We start from the raw sequence: 19,867 nt of genomic DNA on the forward strand, positions 1-19,867 counted from the left end.
AGTTAAATTTAATTATAACATAGTTTGGGAAGAGAAAAGTATAGAAGTATAGAACATTCACACTTAATTGAAAAACACATCTATTTTATATTAGTAAATGTAGAATTTGAGCTGAATTTTAACTCCTTAGTTGGCAAGTTATTGTATGCTGGTGTCAATGAGTATTCTAGTCATAAAATAGATGCTTAAATCCATAAATTTTGCAGATGATTCACAAAAGACAAGCCAGAGAAAATAGGATGGAGTTATCTCTCTTTCCAACTAGTACAGTAGTCAGTCAACACATAATCTAGGTTCTTCTGATTCCTAAAGGGCAGAGATAAAGTATTAAAATGATGAGTCATTAGCATTTCAGACATTGTTATTTAAACTGCATTTTGCCTGGAGAATTGCTTAGGTAGACTTCTCTAAAGTGGGCAGTCCTCAAATTATATCATAAAGAGGTAATTGGTCCTCATTAATAGCATGAGTAATGGTGACAGAAAGGAAGGAGAAGGCAATATTAATTACATACACTAATTAGATAGTCTCACTCATTTTTTTTAACCACCCTAGTTATCATTTCCTAAGTAAGCAATTTTATTCTTATTTTGGCAGATAACAAAGCTGAATCCTAATGAAGATAATCAACCTGTCAAAGGTCACATTGCCATTAAGTGTCAGAGTTGTAATTCAACCAAAATTTGTCTGATTCCAAAGTTTCTGTTCTTGCCACAAGGCACAATATTTCTTCTATGGAAGACAACATAAAAAAGGAGAAGATATCAAAAGTAGAGTTTCTAGATAATTTAAGTAGATTTGTTTATGGGTAGAAATTGATAGAGGTTTGATTTAAAACTCAGAATGTAATTTTCATATCTGAATTATTCAGAGAGAGAGAGAGAGTGTGTATGAGTAAAAGAGAGAGAGGGTGTGTGTGTGTGTGTGTGTGTGTGTGTGTGTGTGTGTTTGACAGAGAAAGTGTATGAGTATATATAGGTCTGGAACTTCAGGTCAGAAAAGCACATTGACCCATAGTTCTTGGTATATCCAGAAAAGCATTATTAACAACTCATTTAGCCCTACAAGGTTGGACATCCTTTGTATTCTATCCTTTTGAATTGGCTGATAGAATTTGAATTCTATCCTTTTGTATTTATACAGAATACAACATATTCTGTATAAAAAGTAAGTATATTATAATAATACCAATACTTAAAACACCTAAGTTAATACAATATAGAATAGTTTATGTTAATAGCTATTATGTTTCAGGAACTAGGTTAGATGCTTTACATATATAATATCAACTACACACTGTCATCCTACAAGGAGGTTGGTAGTATTAACCAAATTTTAGTGAGTTAGAGAAAGCAAGCTAGAAAGTGGAGGAACAGTGCTTCAAACCTATGTCTGATTGCTTGAAAGCCCACAATTTTTTCAACCTTCCAAACAATGCTGTTTGAGAAGCCACTTACAAGAACAGAATTCCCACATGCTATAATTTATAAAATAGAGATATAGTGACAAATTTTCTACAAATTTATTGGAGAAAAATTGAGTCATTCCAAAGTGTGGGAGGCTATTTCTGGGTATAACAGTGGAACACAAGTAGCAAAGGAAAGAGATTTTAAATCAATCGCTCTTCTACTTTTCGTATTAGACAGAACACATGCCAGGAGCCCTCAAATGCAAGTGTTCCCTTACTAAGGCCTTAGGGGTGATTTCATATTTGAAGAGACATTCAGAGGTGACTTGGCAGCACTCAGTGAAGCATTTACTCTTTAACAAATGAATGAATTGAACTGCAACATAGCCCTGTCACTATGGCAGATGGCTATGCATTAATCAAATGCCAGTGAGAGAAGGAGATGGAGGACATACTAGTATCAATTCCCCTCTACACTGCCTACTCCTAGGCCTGAGGATGTCCCATATGACATCAACAAACTGAAGGACAATGGCTTCATCACAATTCCTCTCAGACATTTTGCAAGTGATGGTCACCCACTGTGTTGGGCTGCTATTGGAGGATACCGTACCTGTCACGGTGAAAAGCTCACCCTAAAACAGCAGGGCCTCAACCATAACACTAAAGGTAGTGACCCAGTCTTCTCCATGTCAATTCCAAAGGATTTCAGCTAAATGAATATTTCCATAATACTTTATTTTTGTTTCAAAGAACCAACATATTTGCATGTATGTATGAAAATTAATACTTATTATCACTTTTTTTTAATCTAGTAAAATAACCTTCCAAAAACTGTCAAGGAGTTACTTTAACCTAGTTTTAACAAAATTGCCAATGAACTCAAACTGATTTTGCCTTTCTTTCACCAGGTATTAAAAGTTCATATTAATTCTTTTATTTTTAAAATTTTTATTAAGGTAATATTGGTTTACAATATTGTATATGATTCAGGGGTATAAGATCATACCTATCCATAGGTCTGTTACTCACCACATTCACTACCAAGGCAGTTCTCCCCAATAGTCCATTGGGTGCCCTCTTTTTTGATCCCTGAACATCATCGCTCCCATCTCCCACTAGATTTTTTTGTAATGGCCAAACTAATGCCTGTGTACAGAGCCCACTGTCTTTGTTTTTTTAGCTAAAGGATGAATAAAATCCAAAACAGTTTCCAAACCAAACTTGCTACAGTAAAGTCATATTCATTATTACTAAGTCATAGTCCTCTCAAAAAGTTCCCTTTATGATTTTTAGTAAAACTCCTTTTTAAGAGTCATGCCAGGCTGGTCCCGGGAACTTGAGATGACTAGGTATAGCCTAGAACAAGTCTTCCTTGCAAGTCTGAAGGTAAAGTCACATTATGGATTTGAATTTCTCTATTTTCCACTAATATTATATTTATTATATTTCTCATCTCTTCAGTGTCACCCAAGAACAGAGGTTCTGATGCTGACAGAGAAGATTGATTTGGTTCCATTTACAATGGTAGCAAAAAAAAAATAATAATTTTGAAATGATGAAATTTCGATTACCCCCCAGCATAATATGTCATATAACTTCTTACTGTACTTCACAGTTAAAGTAGATGCTTTATTATTTTGAAACAGGCATTATTTTCCATTCCATTTTGTTCTGAGGAAACTTAATCAAATTAGTTTCTAATTTAGAATAACTCTCAAATATCTTACCAGGCTATAGAATTCAAGAAAGAGGAAATAGCAAACATTTGAAATGAAAATCACCTATCAGATTCAAGACCAAGGCCTTAGAAAGGAAAATGTGACTATCTCTAATCAGGAAGATATAAAGGCAAATTTTTCAAATGTAATAGCATTTACAGCTTTTAGGACAAATTTTGTTTTTCATATTAATTGTCATGCATATCAAACCAAGTGAAAGCAAAGAGTTCAAGAAAAAGCTATAACAATGAAGGCTTATTAAATATAAAGAGCTTAAAGGAATTTTTCTGTGTGTGTGTGTATGTATATACAGACATGCTAGAAAGATAAACCAGTATAAGGAAGGTTGAATATATTATTATTTTAAAAGCTGACAATATTTTAAAGTTTTATCTTTGGATGTTTGAGTTTCCACTTATTATTGGTAATCTCTGCTTCTTCCTTTAAATGTCAAATCAGACTCAGAATAAATGGTGAGTAAATTTCAAGCAAGGATCATGCCCAGACGTGACTACATTTGAATTGGCTTATTGGGCACATTTACTCCTTAAGTAGACAATGCCCATAGACATAGCATAAAGGGTGGAAAAACACTAGGTATGAAGTCAACATGCAGTTTTGTCTTCTAGAGGATTATGCCACTGCATCAGGGGAAATTGGAGATTTCTGCATTCTCCAAAGTAGGACTTCACTCCAAATCAGGAGGTTACTATGTAACCTTACCAAAGAATACAAGTTTCTATTAAATTCAGATTCAAGAAATTTCTCTAATAAAAGTCCTGTTATGCCTCCAGTCATTAGCCATTATCACTGTCAGTCATGTGAGTGAACCATTGTAGACATTTTCCCAGTGAGGTCATCAAATATTCTCAGTCATAGTTGCTAGCTAATCACATCACATAAGAACTACTCTACTTCTGGTTGGGACCTCTCTAGCCACAAACTTTTGAAAGATAATGACAAACAATTTTTAAAGACACTAAGTTTTACAGTAATCTGTTTTAGAGCAACAGATAATTGTAACATGGGGCAGGAATAGGGTCAAAACTCAAGGCTTTGATGCATCTGCAAAATTTGGAGGTAACTAAATGTGGAGAAGAGGAGACACTATTGGATGAACCATGGCAAAACCATGGCAAATGAATGTAAAATGTAGTAAATAACATACTACTATACTTTAAATGATAATGCTTTTTGTATGTAACAAAATTGGAGAACCACATACCTGATATGTTTTAGGATCTTTAATATACAACACCCATCAACCCCATGGGTTTTTCTTGGGACTAAGTTAGAAATACAGTCTCTGGTACACAATGATGTAATATTGAGGATCTCTGGCCCCCCAAAACACTTGCTACATAGATCTGAGTGCTCAGGAACTTCACCATTTGAAAGGGTGTGGCTTCTGAAATCTTAAGAGATAGGTGATATATCTATGGGGCCCAGCAGAACATTCTACTTACATGTATTTTATGACACTGCTCCAACATAGGTTGGCACATGAGGAATCGAAAATTACTAAAGTTTGGGGATCTCACATGGCCCACACCCCTGGTAAACTTTGGAAACTTCAGAAGGAAGGACTTCTCCCTTTTCACCTTCTAAGCTATGGATTTGCAGAAATTTCAGGCAATTTTATCATCTATTCCTTATTGCCTCAGGATTACATTGCTGAATCATTTATTCACTTGTTCATTGATTCAGTCAAATGGAAAAAGAAAAGAGAATTTGGAAAAATTCATATGAATATTTTCCAACATTCTATTAGAACATAATTTATTAGCAATGCAAGTATATGAGAAAGAGCAATGAAAGCTCACATGGGAGAACATGATGCAAAGAGGGGAGAGTACTATAATTAACTTTTACTCCAAAGACGTTTTCTAGGTCACTTTTTTCACTGATTCCTATCAGAAAAGGAATTTACAAACAAAATGTTCTTTTACAGTCCAAATTTTGGAAAATTTGCAGCATCACTTGTCTCTGAGTATTTTTTTGCACTGTTAAAGTATATTTTGAAAAGATATGAATTACAAACAACTCATTAACCCTCAAAAATCCAGTAGATTATAATACTTCAATGGACATTGTGGAGACAATGGGTAATTAGGAGAATGAAATTTGATGTTTCCAAACTAACAAACTTCAAAGACTTGCTTACCATGATACCTGTATGAAGCATTATGTAATGCACAGTTTGAGTGACATCAGCTGCATGAATCAAATTGTGATATGGATTTTTGTGCTTGCTGTAACCAACTTCTAAAGCTTCTGCAAAGGCAATTAGGCAAGAAACAGGAATCTACAGAAAGAAATAATTGTGATTATATTTTGATCAAAAGAGAGACCCTAAACCAGCATAAGCACAACTATGTTTATGGGATACATTAGTGAGTCGTTCATGGATAGTAGTTTGTCAAAGTAAAATGTGAATTCTTTTTTCCAAAACCACTTTACTGGCTTGTTAGCTTTCAATCCTGGGACTGGATTATATTCCCAAGCATTTAACCAAGATAGATGAAACAGTATGTTTACCCATACTTCTCAAGTTAAGAAGCCTAGTTCTTAAAGTGGCAACATTTCCCAATTACAATTTGGAAAGTCTAGTTTTCCTATCCGATACAAAGATGTTAAGATGTACTGCTTCTTGGTATTTCACGGGTCAAATCAAGCCATAATTCCTTAGGTACTGATGTAAGTAACAGGCTACAGACTGCTCTGAAGTCAGGATCAAATCTGTTGTTTAGACGACCTTAAATTAATTAGAAGCCCTTTCAGTTTTAGAAAAAATGCCACTAAAAGGTTCATTCTGTGTTTTAGGAACAACAGAGGTCATATTTCTCTAAGACACAGCTTCCAATCTCTGCATGAGTATTCTTAGAGTAATTCAAGGGGATGTTGGTGTCTTGTTGGAAGGAGGCAACAACGACCTCATGATCTCCAGGTGGATATAGAAATGTCAGTGAGTTATGGATAATGGCGCTATCAAGTGGTGAACTGGTTGCCCTAGTTCTGTGACCCACCAACTAGAAACATTACAAAGGTCAATTTATTAATGGTGTAATGTTCTGTATTGTCATTCTTTTCAGATAACTAAATCTAAGAGCATTTCACTTTTATCCCATGTTTCTGACCTTGAAACGGTTGATAAGGTCATATCTGGTAAACAGTTCATAAATCATAAACTTCAGACTATGTTCTCCACTTGCTTCATTTAGGGCAAATACATCAAAAGACCATTTATCAACATCCTGTAGAAAAAAGAGTAAATACTTTAGGTGACCATATATAATTCTGTCTGTATGAAAAATTCTTTGGAAGATCAGGGATAAACATTCAGCAGTTTCAGATTTCAATTCAGCAGATAAAACTATATTTTTACCAACATCCCATATGACAAGGCCACTTAGTACCCAGGGATTCACATAAGTGAGACCATCATTCTTAATATAGTGTCAAAATCTTCCCCTTAATCCTGAGGTTATCAAACTTGATGAAACAAAATTGATAACATTCTAATACTGCACTTATCCTTAATCCCTCTGCAACCTTAGGCCATAAATCATTTTCCCAGAGTGGACCCATTTTATGATTGATTTGCAGGTTACATGGGGATGGTATCAGTTATGGGATAGAGGGAAGGTAGCCTCAGTGTCTCTTTTTCATTCACCCACCCACCTGCCACATTGTTTGAAACTGTACCACAGAAGTCAGTAATTTGGTTTAAAGCTTAGATATTATATGCAATAAAATGCAAATACCCTAGAGAGGCAGAGTTTATATTACATATTACTCTCATCTTGGCTAATTCATTTATACTTTTACCCAGGGACACATGCTAAGATCAAGGAAGTGGGCCTTCTGATTAAGGAGGAAGATAGTGATTTTTGCCATTCTAGGCAATTCCTTCAAGGAGCAGTAAGGTTACAGGGAAACAGCTCCCTTAGAAAATACCCCTTAACAGTTAGGAACAGGGAGCAATATACCAAACCATTCCAATTAACTCATGATTTTGCTTAAGGTAATTTTCAGGCACAACCAGGCAGAGGAGACCACAAAACGTACTTGTAGCAGGAGATAATACTATACACCAAGGAGTTTTTAACCTAAAGTTTGAGCTTCAATAATAAATTAATAGATGATATTAAAAAATACAGCCCAGGGCCTCCCCTGGTGATACAGCGGTTGAGTGCTGGGCTGCGAAGCTGGCCACAGCCTCTGCAGCACTGGTTTGATACCCACCCACCAGCAAGGGTCCACAGGGTGCGCAAACCTCTCCTGCCACGCCCGCTGCTCCCCTCAGCAGTGTATTTCCTCGGTCTGACTGTTCTGTTCCCTGCTCTGGCTCTGGTGAATTTTCTCACCCTCCCATGCTTCTGACTGTACCCAGTGCTTGTATAAATAAATAAATAAATAAAAAATCTTAAAAAAAAATAGCCAAATCAATTTTAATGGTTACCAGAAACTATTAGTAAAGAAGATCTATTTAGTGTTTACATACACATGACAGACTTAATATTGAACAGTATGTAAGCAACCTTAAAGCTATGCACTGATTTTGAATTTGAGCAGACACTGTTTAGAACTTTATTCATTAAATACACTGTAAGGATTCAACTGTGTGCATTGTAACATAGGGAAACTAAACTGAAAATCTGATTTAAAAAAGTATTCAAACCTTCTCTTTTAAAAACACTATTTAAAAAATCCAGTACTAGTGTCACTTGGAAGTACCAGTAATCATTGATTTCCTTGCGTGCCTTTGTTAAATTCCTTGCATTTGACCTGATTTGATCCCCCAAACACTTGCTTATCTGATTGTAAATTAAAAATCTCTAAAAGTTCTGTCAGAATGCATTTTACCATCAGTAAAGCTCAAAGGAGACCAGCAAATCTTTCATCAAATTCCAAAGCTAACACAGAATTAGTTCAGACTGTTACAAGGCTGCTATTTATAGGGCACGCTTTGGGTTTCCCACTGAGTAAAAGGTTAGTTCTCCATTTCTTGAGGGTTTTTATCAGCAATGATGATTTACATTTATAAACTAATGCAGATACTTGGCTTTTACTTCGTCAGACTGAACACAAACAAGGGAAGGAGGTATCTCAGGAAATAAGAATTACTTAACTAAAAATATTCCTTAGTGATGAATGTGTGGTTCATGTTTCTCTGCACATTTTAGTAAAACATTTACATTCTCACATACTGAAATATTGTTCATTGTTTTTAAGCAATGTTTTTTAAAAATAAAATTAAAATGAGTAATTTTCTTAACCTACAATTGAGGAAATAAAAATCTCTCAAGCACCAAGTAGTAACTAATATCCTCTAATGCAACATGTCAGTCACATAAGTGTCTTTATTACAGCTTTAGAAATACAAATATAAAAAAAAATCCAAGAAAAAGGATCTGCTGTTTTAAATTAATAAAGATTAAAATCTAATATGCAGCAGAGAAAAAACAAATACCAAAGGGTTGTTTGAAATAAAATTAAAAAACAAAAGAAAGCAATATAAATATAAACTAGGAAACGAGTTTATTAAATCAGAAATAACATAACCCAGGATATTCTGTTGCCAGTATTTCCTTTAAATTCTTGGTTAATACAGGAAAATTACCATGAAACTGTTAGAGAGGGCAAAGTTATAAGCTCCACTCAAATTAAGTAAAGAAAGAAATAAGGAAGCTAGATGATAAGCTTAAAGTGCCTTTGTGGAAATAATGTCTAGAAATGGTGTGCATATGCACATGCGCACCCACATCACACACACACACACACACAGAGGAGACAAGCAATTAAAAACTTTCACCACTTCAGAGTTTCAACTCTTATTCTTTCTAACACACATAGCAACATAGTTGGGCCTCAGACTAGGGTCACAGGAAAATCAGATAGAAGAAAGATGAATTTCTTATTTTTGTCTTTGTTCATTTTACCCTACTTTTTTGTATTTTCTCAGTCCTAAATTTTGATACAATTTTCTCCCATGTAACTCTTGCCCTTTAACTGTATTTGATTGAAACATCTTTTTATGATTCATTCAACTCTTCCATAATATATACATAACAAAAGATGTACATCTGACAAGACTGGATACTACTTCAAAATTGAAGTCTACGTAGACAAAGCTGAAGAAGGAATAAAAGCACATGCTTTACACACATGCATCTACATTGTTGCAGTTTATTAGTGTAAATCAATCTTCATTTATCTATAACATGTCATGATTTGGAAAACACTGCATTTTAAATATAAAATAATGCTTACACTTGATTGCAGCAAAAACCTACCCTCATTTTTCCCATCATTTAAAGAAGATTTGAAAAAAGAGTCATTTTAAACTAAGATAAATTAAATTATTTCACCTTTAAAGTTACTATGACAGCTTCTGGATATGCCAAACCAACCATATGATAGGACTTTCTGTACATCCTAAAAAGAGAAAAATAAATGTATACATAAAAATTATTTACTCACAGTTCTCAACTATTTCTTAAATATATGGGAAAAGATTACCTTTTACTTCTTCACCTTTTATCATTAGTTACAGAATTCCTTTGAAGCAACAATGATAACTGTGGTCATCACATATTAAGCATATACAACGCAGTAGATGTTAATAGTATTTTGTTTACTAAAATCAATATAATTTTAGTTTCTATGTAAAAATATCTTTACCTTGTCTTCATCTTACTAAAAGGGACTGTCCTTTGGGCAAAGACAATATTTTCTAGCATGCAGTCACATTGATGAGTATTCTTGTTCTGTGTCCATTTATATTCCAAAAATTTCAGTCTGGACATTTCAATGTCATTAAAATATTACCTTTATAGATTTCTTTTTCCAAAATGATAATAACAGGACGGAGTATGTATTATTATTAGAATTTACACATCATTTCATAAGTTAGATAGTGGTCTCCCTTAAATTAATTTTAAGTATATTGATAAAAAAGTTGGGTCAGGGCCTCCCTGATGGTGCAGCGGTTGAGTGCTGGGCTGCAAACTGCCTGCAGCCTCTGCAGTGCCAGTTCAATCCCCGGCCACCGGCGAGGGTCCCACATGGCGTGCAGACCTCTCCTGCCACACCCGCTGCTCCCCTTAGCAGTGTATCTTGGTCCTACTGCCTGTTCTGCTCCCTGCTCTGGCTCTGGTGAATTCTCTCACCCTCCCACGCTTCTGATTGTACCCACTGCTTGTATAAATAAATAAATAAAGCTTTAAAAAAAATAATAATTCCAGCATTAAAAAAAAAAAAGTTGGGTCATATTACATGTATTTCACTTTAGAAAGCTTGGTGACTTGACCCGATGCTTCCTTGCTTCACTGGCAGAAATGTTTAAAAAAACTATTTGATAGCTGATATGTGAGAACTTTTCTTCTACAATGGGAAGAGGATGGCCTTTTCATTAGTGCAGAGAAATTATTGCTTTATTCTGTTACATAGTATAGAATTTATTTTATGAGATGTTACATTTTATTTGGGTAAAATTGTGTTATTTTTGAATGTGTTAGAATCGTCACCCAAAAACCTTTGCTTTTAAGCTTTATGCTAATCTGAAATAAAAATTAAGTCCAGGACAAGACATTTTTATTATATTTTAGTTCATCATAAAGTCCCCGCATCAGTTCATTCGAGATAGTCATATGATTGCATAAGAATAACTCTATAAGTAAAATAGAGGACTTTTACAACTTTCATCTAGTAATTTATTTGTTGCCTCTCAAATTTTATTGTCCTGAGATATTACAATGTCACTTACCGTTCCACAAAAATCCCAGCTTGAACAACATGTACAATGCTCCGAAATCTTGGCTTTTCCTCAGATTTCTTTTTCATCATCCCCATTTTTCGTGTAAAGGTAGAAGCCAACCAGTCCCGGACTTCCATTGGGACTGAATCTGACTGAATGTCACTAAGCTCATCTTCAGTATCCAGCAGTCGTCTACAAAAATTCATAGCAATTAAATTTTAGAAAAAAGTGAAGAAAAACTAGTAACAAAACAAACATTGCAACAGGATTTAAAATACACACAATCACTCTGTGATTGTTCTTTAATAGAAACTACCAAAGGAAAAAAAATGGTTGGGTTAACATTTGGAAGGCACTGAATTTCTCAATTTGATCATCTCTGAAAGCAAAGGACTGAGAGACTTGAGAATTTGAAGCTTCTCAAACATTAAGTACCAGTCCGGGGGTACCAATGTCATTATCATTAATATACTATTGTAATAATAAATAAAAATAGGGAAGAAAGTTCATAATCAGATAGCTGCTATAAAGGAAACAAGTATGTAAAAAGGGAGGGAATGGGCTGAAGCTATACTTGTCTTATATTTAATAAATGGTGTATATGTAATACAGATAGCTCATGTTATTTGAATAAAGCCACTATCAAGCACTATTAACTTGATAAGTATCTCTAAACATTGGGAAAATAGTAACTTTAACTACTCTGGAAGATATTTATTCTCATATCAATATCAAAGGTTAGAAGGTGAAAAAAAAGTAAAGATGAAAACAAATGGGTTACTTGAAAGCTGCTTTTAGGGTGACTGAGCCAGTATAAGCGGGATAGAAATATCACTAGTTAAGAGCAAAAGGTGTCTTGAGGTTAGCTATCTGATGGGTTCAGACAGCCAGCTGAGGAAATCAGCTGAGGGAGGAAGTGAACTTAAACTGAAGCCACTCCATAGAAGCTCTTTTGTATCAGCTCCTGGCAGACAATGTCAATTGGACTGAATGATAATAGCTGTATTTGTAGAGCGAACCAAGAAAATGTCCTCATTTTAAGGTTGGTCGGCTCCAGTGATCTAGAACTTCCTGAATGTGTGAGCTGAAAGGCTCCCCACAGAACACACACAGCTTTACAGAGCAATTAAGCTTTGCATCCAGAAGAACAGAGGTCAGATCTGCCTGCGCCCAACTCAGTTATTTGTGTGTCAGTTCACCAACTTAATAACTCAGAGCCATTTTTGACACACTTTAGCTTTGACCTTTGGAGGCAATTCATTTGGTAAATCTTTCACCACAGAGCGAGGATGCAGGATTATGAGCTAGCTGATGGACAAAAGAGAAGCCAACATGTGCTCAAGTCTTCAGAATAAGTCACACATCATCTAGAGAGGGAAAGACCACAGAAAGGGGGGGGGGGAAGCAAGTAGCTCACCCCAAACATTCAATACTAACAAAAAACAGGTTAAAAACAAGATGCAAAGGAGTAAATCTTATTTCTCTAAATGACCTCTTTTTACAGGAGATAGTCAATTGTCATTATTTTTCAAGGTATTACAAAAGCATGAATGCACTTATGAAATAACATAAAATAACACCTTAAGTGCTGCAGTAACAAAACTATCTGTAAATATATGAAGATAAAAGGACATGGTTAAATTAATACCGATTAGTACTTACTTTATATTATTTTTAATTTTCTTTAGGGCCTTACACTTGGAGGATTTTGATTTAATCTTAACACACTGACATCCTAATTCAGAGCAACATATCTTTTTTCCCATTTAAATTAAATTCCTTAGCCAATGGCAGTGAGATATTGCACTACATGGTTTGAAATTTTGAGGGCTTTAAAGATTATGCCATTTCCATTATTTCTTATGCAGTGATTAAATAAAAGCATAGAACAGAACACGTGGAATGGGTATCATTGTGGTGTAATCCTGTGATGTCACTGCACTCCAAGAATTTAACTGCTTATCTAAGTAGAATGACAAGACACCTAGCAATGTTTGCCAATTGCTGCATGCAAATTTGAAGTTGATGACTTTAAAGCTACATGTTCTAAGCTCAATTTATCCAAGAAAGATCATCAAACATGACAACATCAAAAGAGGTATGTAGTACTCAGAGATCTGGCAATTCTTCATCATGATGTGCTATATCATTTATTGAGAAGGAAGGAATACAAAAACTCAGGGAGAATAATATGAGTTAGTGAATATAGGAAGAAAGGAAGAGACTGTGTTGAGGAAAGTATGGAATATGCTGTTTAAAAAAAAAAGCAAATCTTAGAAAACTAACAAATACCTCTGCAGTGGTTAATTTTACATGTCAATGTGGGTAGGTTGTTTGGTCCAACACCAGGGGAGATGTTGCTGTGAAGTTACAATTTATATGTGACTTACATTTGAATTAGTACACTTTGAAGAACTCTGATTATTCTCCATAATGTGAATGGGCCACCAAAATAACTGAGACTTTAAGAGATCAGGTAGAAAACCCGCAAAGAGGAAAGTATTCTGTCTCCAGACTTAAGACTATAATGTTGATTCTTGCCAGAATTTCCAATCTTTGTCAGCCTGTGCTGCAGATTTCCAACTTGCCAGACCATATAATTATGAGTCAATTATACGTACATTTATATAAAGTTATGTGTATAAAGAGAAAGGAAAAGACAATATTCTCTTCAGGAGATTAAAGTTCAGCTGTATATTATATTAATATTCATTTAATAGAGCATATAGACCCTGTTTCTTATTTTAAAATATAATAAAAATCCCATTAGGAATAATTTAAAATGCTGCTTTAGCCAGTATGAACCTAAATACCATACTTTCTTTTCATGGCTTAATAGCTAATTTCTTCTTATTGCTGAAAAATATTCTAATGTATGGGTGTATTATAATTTGCTTATTGACTCTATTATTGAAGGACATCTGGTTATTTTCAAATTTTAGCAATTATGAACAAATCTGTTAAAAGTGTTTATGTGTAGATTTTTTTCAACTCAACTGAGTAAATACCAAGGAGCACAATTGTCAAATCGTATGATAATTGTTTAATTTTGTAAGAAACTTCCAAATTGTATTTTGCTTTCCCACCAACAATAAATGAGAGAAGGGCCAAGATACCATTATCTGTTGCCTGGCTGACTGCAGCAGCCTCTTCACTGGTCTGCTAGACTTTGGAAGCCATATTATTTGACTGTTAAGCAGCAGTAGCACTGTTCTCAATCATCTTCATTATTTTTAGATAAATTTACCTTTATGCAATGAAAATTATGGCAAGTATATATCCTTGAGGTGGAGAAGAAATTAAATAATTTAAAAATATTTTGCATCAGAGGCACATGAGGGAAACATTTATTTAAATAGTTTGTGGCATGCCTTTAGTCAAGTAAATCAGTATCTCTATTAAATACTAATTCATTTATGATCACATAGCAAGTAGAATATGGTAACAAATTCCTAATGAAGACACAAGCCAGTTATAACAGATTAACCAAGATAATCATTCTAAGTTGGAGAGAAAAAAGTTGAAAGCTAGGTAGATAAAACCTAAATTTATACAAATTAAGAAAAACCAGCAAACCAAAAAAATATAATGGCATATATTTCTCCCCACTCTCTTCCACCTCTCTTCTTGCTTTCCCATTTTCCCTTTCCCTGGCATCTGCCTTGCACATTCTGTTTTCCTCACTCTGAGCACCACAGGGGCTCTTCAGATCTTATTTGATCATGCTCGATAGGGCAAAATCAATTGCGAGTAAAAGGTGGAATAGCAGTCCTGGGCTTCTGTTACAGTATTGTCATAAACAATGTCCCTATACATTTATCTAAGACATGAAAATATCTGCATACTTACAGATGATAATGCCTCAAATAAAATATACAAGACTATATTTTGCCCCCATTTCACTTTTGTAATAAATCTGTACAAGTAGGTTGATAAAAAAGAATCTCAAATACTCTAATTTTGCTTTCAGAAATTGAAAAGCAAGATTGCTCTTTAATCCTGTGTTTAATGGCAGAAAGCATAATTGTTTACAACCTGAGTACGCCTAAAAAGCAAAAACTCTGTGGCTGGGCCTCCCTGATGGCACAGGGGTTAAAGTCTCAGTGCTGGGGCCTCCCCAGTGGCGCAGCAGTTGAGCGCTGGGTTGCGAAGCTGCCCACAGCCTCTGCAGTGCCGGTTCGATCCCCGGCTGCTCCCCGGCCACCCGAGGAGGGTCCCACATGGCGCGCAGACCTCTCCTGCCGCCCGCTGCTCCCCTCAGCAGTGTACTTCGGTCCTTCTGCCTGTTCTGCTCCCCCTCTGGCTCGGTGGTGAATTCTCTCACCCTCCCACGCTTCTGACTGTACCCAGTGCTTGTATAAATAAATAAATAAATCTTTAAAAAATAAATAAATAAAATAAAGTCTCAGTGCTACCAAGCTATCACCAGCCACTGCAGCATGAGTGCCATCCCCTGCCAGGGAGCTAACCCACATGATGCAGCAGACCTTTCCTGTCTTGCCTGCTGCTCCCCTTAACGATGTATTTTAGTAGATCCACCTGTTCTGCTCCCCACTCTGTCTCTGCTGAATCCTCTCATCCCCCGCACCTCTGGCCTTCACCCCAGTTCTTGTATGCATAAATAAATAAATAAAAATAAATCTTAAATAAAAAATCTTTGTGGTTAGAAACTTAATATGACAAAATAATCACCGGTTCATCTTCCTGTGGAATTTTTGAAATGTATTATACAGAAAAGAAATGATAAGGAGTATATATGCAGATTTATAAATGTTATCATTGTTGACCTCTGGAAAATGCTTGCACTAGTGTTTGATGGAAAAATCATTTTCAGTTCCAAAGGAGTTGATAAAGCAGAAAATGAGGGGTCCCTAAACACACGTTTCTGTTGATGAGGGACCAGTAAGCTGTGAAAATTGACCCTGCATCTAATCAGTGCTTAACTGATCCTTCGATACTATTTATGCTACAAATTTTCTCTTGAAATCAGATGACAAAACTCCCAAAGGACTTATATTTTGGACTAGAAAATTTGTGAGGGAAGAGAATAGAGTAGGAGGCAGCCACGGAAGGAGAGGTCATGGGATTTTGACTCCTACAATTATATCATTGAAAATTCTGTCCACAGTAGAGTCTTGAAAATGGTTACACCCACATACTAACATGTGGTATATGCCTGGTTATTTCCAGGCAATCAATGACCACGGTTATACCTATTAAGTATTAAAATTCAAGTACTGGATGCATTTAGGAAAAACTGACTTTTCAAGCTTGAAATTTCTTTTCCTGCTTTACTATCCTTATAAAGGACACATTTCAACAATAAACTAATTCATTCAGTTCTGCCCCTAACACTGCTGGATCCAGGATGGGAGCACATTCTCCCAAATACCATATAATTAAATATTTTAAAGTTATCTATCAAGTGAACAAATTATTATATATGTTCCATTTTTTACATTTAAATAAGTTTCATAAAGGTCTGACAAATTGGATTTGGACTGAGAATTCTCAACTCCTTTTATGGCAAGGCTGAGCCAGTTGTCCATGATTGCCTCCCAATCTCACCCCCTTCCCTGCACACCTATCTCCTGCTTAGGCCCTCACCATATAAGCCTTGTGATCCCTCATATGGTCCCCAGCATAATCTCCATCAAGCCATCCAGCCTTGAAAGAAGCTGCTTCTTGGCTACTCTTTGTGGTAGGGCCCAATGTTCTGGAATCCCTTAGGTCAAAGGAACACAAGAAAAAGGCCCACTAAGACTTATGAGACATGCTATGGGATCTTTGGGCAGAGAATTCTGGAGTCTTAAAACCCAAAATATGGTAAAGGAACACACTGGGCAGGTTGAGGAAGTCCAAGGTCTGGGTACTAGCAAAGGGAAGAGGACCCTAGGCCACAGGTTCTTCTTGGCCTTGGAACCCTATCACCCTACCATTAAGGGGCCATCATTGAGCACCCTAAAGTAGATGGCAGTATTCAAGAAAGCAGTTCCACTGGCCCTGGGTGAAGGTGGCACCAGACTGACATGTGGTAAACATTTTCTAAGTGAGTCCTTGTAGAAAGGTTGAGGGAATTAAAAGAGGTGATTTTTCTGCAGTATGGAAAATCTTTTGGGGGTAAGTGGTATCCCTATGGGCAAGTTAATTGTTATTTTTTTGAAAAATACTTGCTTGTGCTTTTATCTTCCTGTATCTTCCCACCTGCTGAAAGTCCCTATGCACTTTAAAAGTAATACTAAAGCTTCACCAGACTTCAGAAATATTTGGGGATAGATGTAGATGATAATGCCATCTAACTTTAATGCTTACTTATTATGAACCAGACAAGAAGTCAAACTTTACCTCATTCAATTGTCATAATATTACCATGAGGAAGATGTTATCATTTTCATTATTATTATTTTAATGAATAAATTGAGGCGCATACACCTGAAGTGATTACTGAAAGTCTTACAGCCAGAAGCAGCTATTTCAAATTTTAAGCTCAAGTCTGATTTCAGAGTCAGAGTTTCTAAATGCTGAGCTATCCGTCAATAGAAAGCATATTTTTCTTAGTATCCAGACTACCTTCACATTCAGTCAATGATAACATCAATACATTAGGCTCTATCCCATCTCTCAGAGTTAAAAATAATTGAGCTTAAGATAATCTTAAAGATAGCAGATTTGATAAGACATATCTATTTAGTACCCTACTTCCTGAGTATGAAATACATTTGAATGAATTCTTCCAGGCTACTACCAAAGCACATTTATTTACTTACTAGTTACTCTTTGTATTGTTCCAAAAAGGACATAAAATGACAGGGTTACAAGTTTATTTTGACAATTTGGGGCTTTCTTTGGGTTTCTTTGCAGAGGGGGGCACAGTTTTTCTTCCTTATTATGTCTACCTGATAGCTTTATTCAATGTCCTCTCTGATTTTTTTAGTTTTTGGTTTTTTGTTTTATTTCATTTCCTAACTGTGAGAAGATAACCAGTATATATGAGTGACTATGAAGATGGACCATTTGGTTAGACAAGTCAGTTATCCTGACCTTAGCTCAATTTCCAAGAGGTAAATCCAAGCTAAAAGGAGACTGACTAAGGAGTCTTGAAGTCAGATGCAGTTTTCCACAAGTTAAGATCTAAGGAGGACTCTACCTTCTCTGTACCCATACAAGTAAGAAGGGGTCTAGACTGTCTAGACCTGTCTCCTAGAGCAGATGAAAAGGACTGGGGAGGGGGGTGGAGGGGGGTTCTTGGGGCAAAGCTCTGAGAAGGCATCAAGTTGCTAAAGAGTTCAAATAAGATTCTGTTCTGGGAATCAGCTGGGAGAGAAAAACGGAGGGAGTGGGTAAAGCAGGAAACCACCATTGGCCTCGCAGATGACTATTGGCTTCCCACCAGGAAGTTTGGCTCAAAGATATCTTTGAAAAAATTCAGTTAGGCACAAAGCCTGACATACCATTAATCACTGTTTTTTTTTTTTTTATTAATAAATTCTGTCTGTGGTTTGGAGTCAGACTCCCAGCTTCATCACCTATTAGTTATGTAGTACTAGAAAAAATACTTCGTCTACCTGAGTCTCAGTTTCTTTCCCAATACAATAGGGATAAAAGTAATAGTATCTCTAGTGGGGTTGTGAGGATGAAATGGATGCACATGAAACACTTAGCATGGTGTCACAAGCCTTTGCAAACTCTCAGTTATTTGCACATCTCCATGAATTAGTCTAAGCAGTTTTCTGATTTCTGACATGTAGAAAAAGGAAAGTTTCATGGGAATCAGAGTGTTTGAAACATTATGGAAAGAAGTGGGTCAAGGCAGACTTAGGGAAGCCAAAGAATATTTAAGGATTCTATAGGTTGTGAAGCAGAAGTGGAAAGAATTGTCAAAAATAACTTTTGCCTACTGTAAAATTTTACCTAGTTGATTAGGCAAATTCACAGGGACAGAAAGTAGAATAAAGGTTACCAGGGACTGAGGGAAGGAGAAAGGGAGCTATTGTTTAATGGGTAGAGTGTTTCTTTTGGGATGATAAAAAAGTTCTAGAAATGGAGAGTAGTAATGGTTACACAGCATTCTAAATATAGTTAATTCCACTGATTTGTATATTTAAAATACATAAAATGGTCAATTTTGTATTAAGTATATTTTACCACAATATAACAATATCAACCTAGTATTGATTTTCTTTCCATACTTTGCAGGGAGTACATATGTTGACTCTCCCAATCAGGGGAATGAAGCATAAGAAAAGCGCATTCCATGTTCTGTCTAACTGTGTGTCCTTCCAAAGACACACTTTTAAGAGTGGCTAGAGGAAAAATTTGGGACTTCAAAAGTGGCTAGAGAGAAAATCCAGATTTCTAGATCTGGGAAAGGCATTCAGTCCACAAAGCAAAGGACACATCTACCTTCTCTGCACCCAAGACTTGTGGCTGTGAGAAATTGCTAATCTCCAGTTCAGCACCTCCTGCTTGTTATCCCCTATTTCAAGGTGAAATCCCCTGGTTGGGATGGTGATTCAGCACAAGGTCATCTCATACACAACTTAGGGCACTATTAGGGTCACATTCTTTTAATATGGCCTTCAAATTCTAGCCATTACATTCCTAATATTCTTTCTACATCTCTCTTTATTGTAGCCTCATTTTGACATCCTCTAATCCAGTAGTTCTCAAAGCTTGGCCCCTGAATGAGTAGAATAACAATCACCCTAGAATCTGACAGAAATAGACTGCAAGACATATTGAATTAGAAACTCTGGGGGTGGGGCCCAACACTGTTTTAACAAGTCCTCCAGATGATTCTGATGCATGCTAAAGCTTGAGAAGAGTATTTACTGCTTGCCAATTAATGGAAGATCTCTGCCAAGAAAATAAGACTTAATTCTCTTCTATAACACAGACTTAGCAGTACTTATTACTTCCATATGCTCATTAGACCATGGAAAGTGTTGGTGAACTATATGGGAAGGGCCTGGAAGAAGA

The 19,867-nt window shown here is 35.8% G+C and overlaps 1 protein-coding gene across 2 annotated transcripts in view; it reads right to left on the reverse strand.

The window, feature by feature from the left end:
- PDE1A (phosphodiesterase 1A) overlaps positions 1–19,867 on the reverse strand; it is a gene marked incomplete at both ends in the record, with an annotated part of 270,162 nt that overhangs the window by 35,873 nt on the left and 214,422 nt on the right. For both annotated transcript variants that reach the window (XM_084245856.1, XM_084245855.1), the window contains 4 exons: positions 5,294–5,434; positions 6,267–6,383; positions 9,501–9,567; positions 10,898–11,080. In XM_084245856.1, the coding sequence (XP_084101982.1) occupies positions 5,294–5,434; positions 6,267–6,383; positions 9,501–9,567; positions 10,898–11,080 (508 nt within the window). The remainder of the gene's footprint in view (positions 1–5,293; positions 5,435–6,266; positions 6,384–9,500; positions 9,568–10,897; positions 11,081–19,867) is intronic.

The sequence above is a fragment of the Talpa europaea genome, assembly GCF_964194135.1.
Source record: "Talpa europaea genome assembly, chromosome: 1".
Classification (NCBI taxonomy): Eukaryota; Metazoa; Chordata; class Mammalia; order Eulipotyphla; family Talpidae; genus Talpa; species Talpa europaea.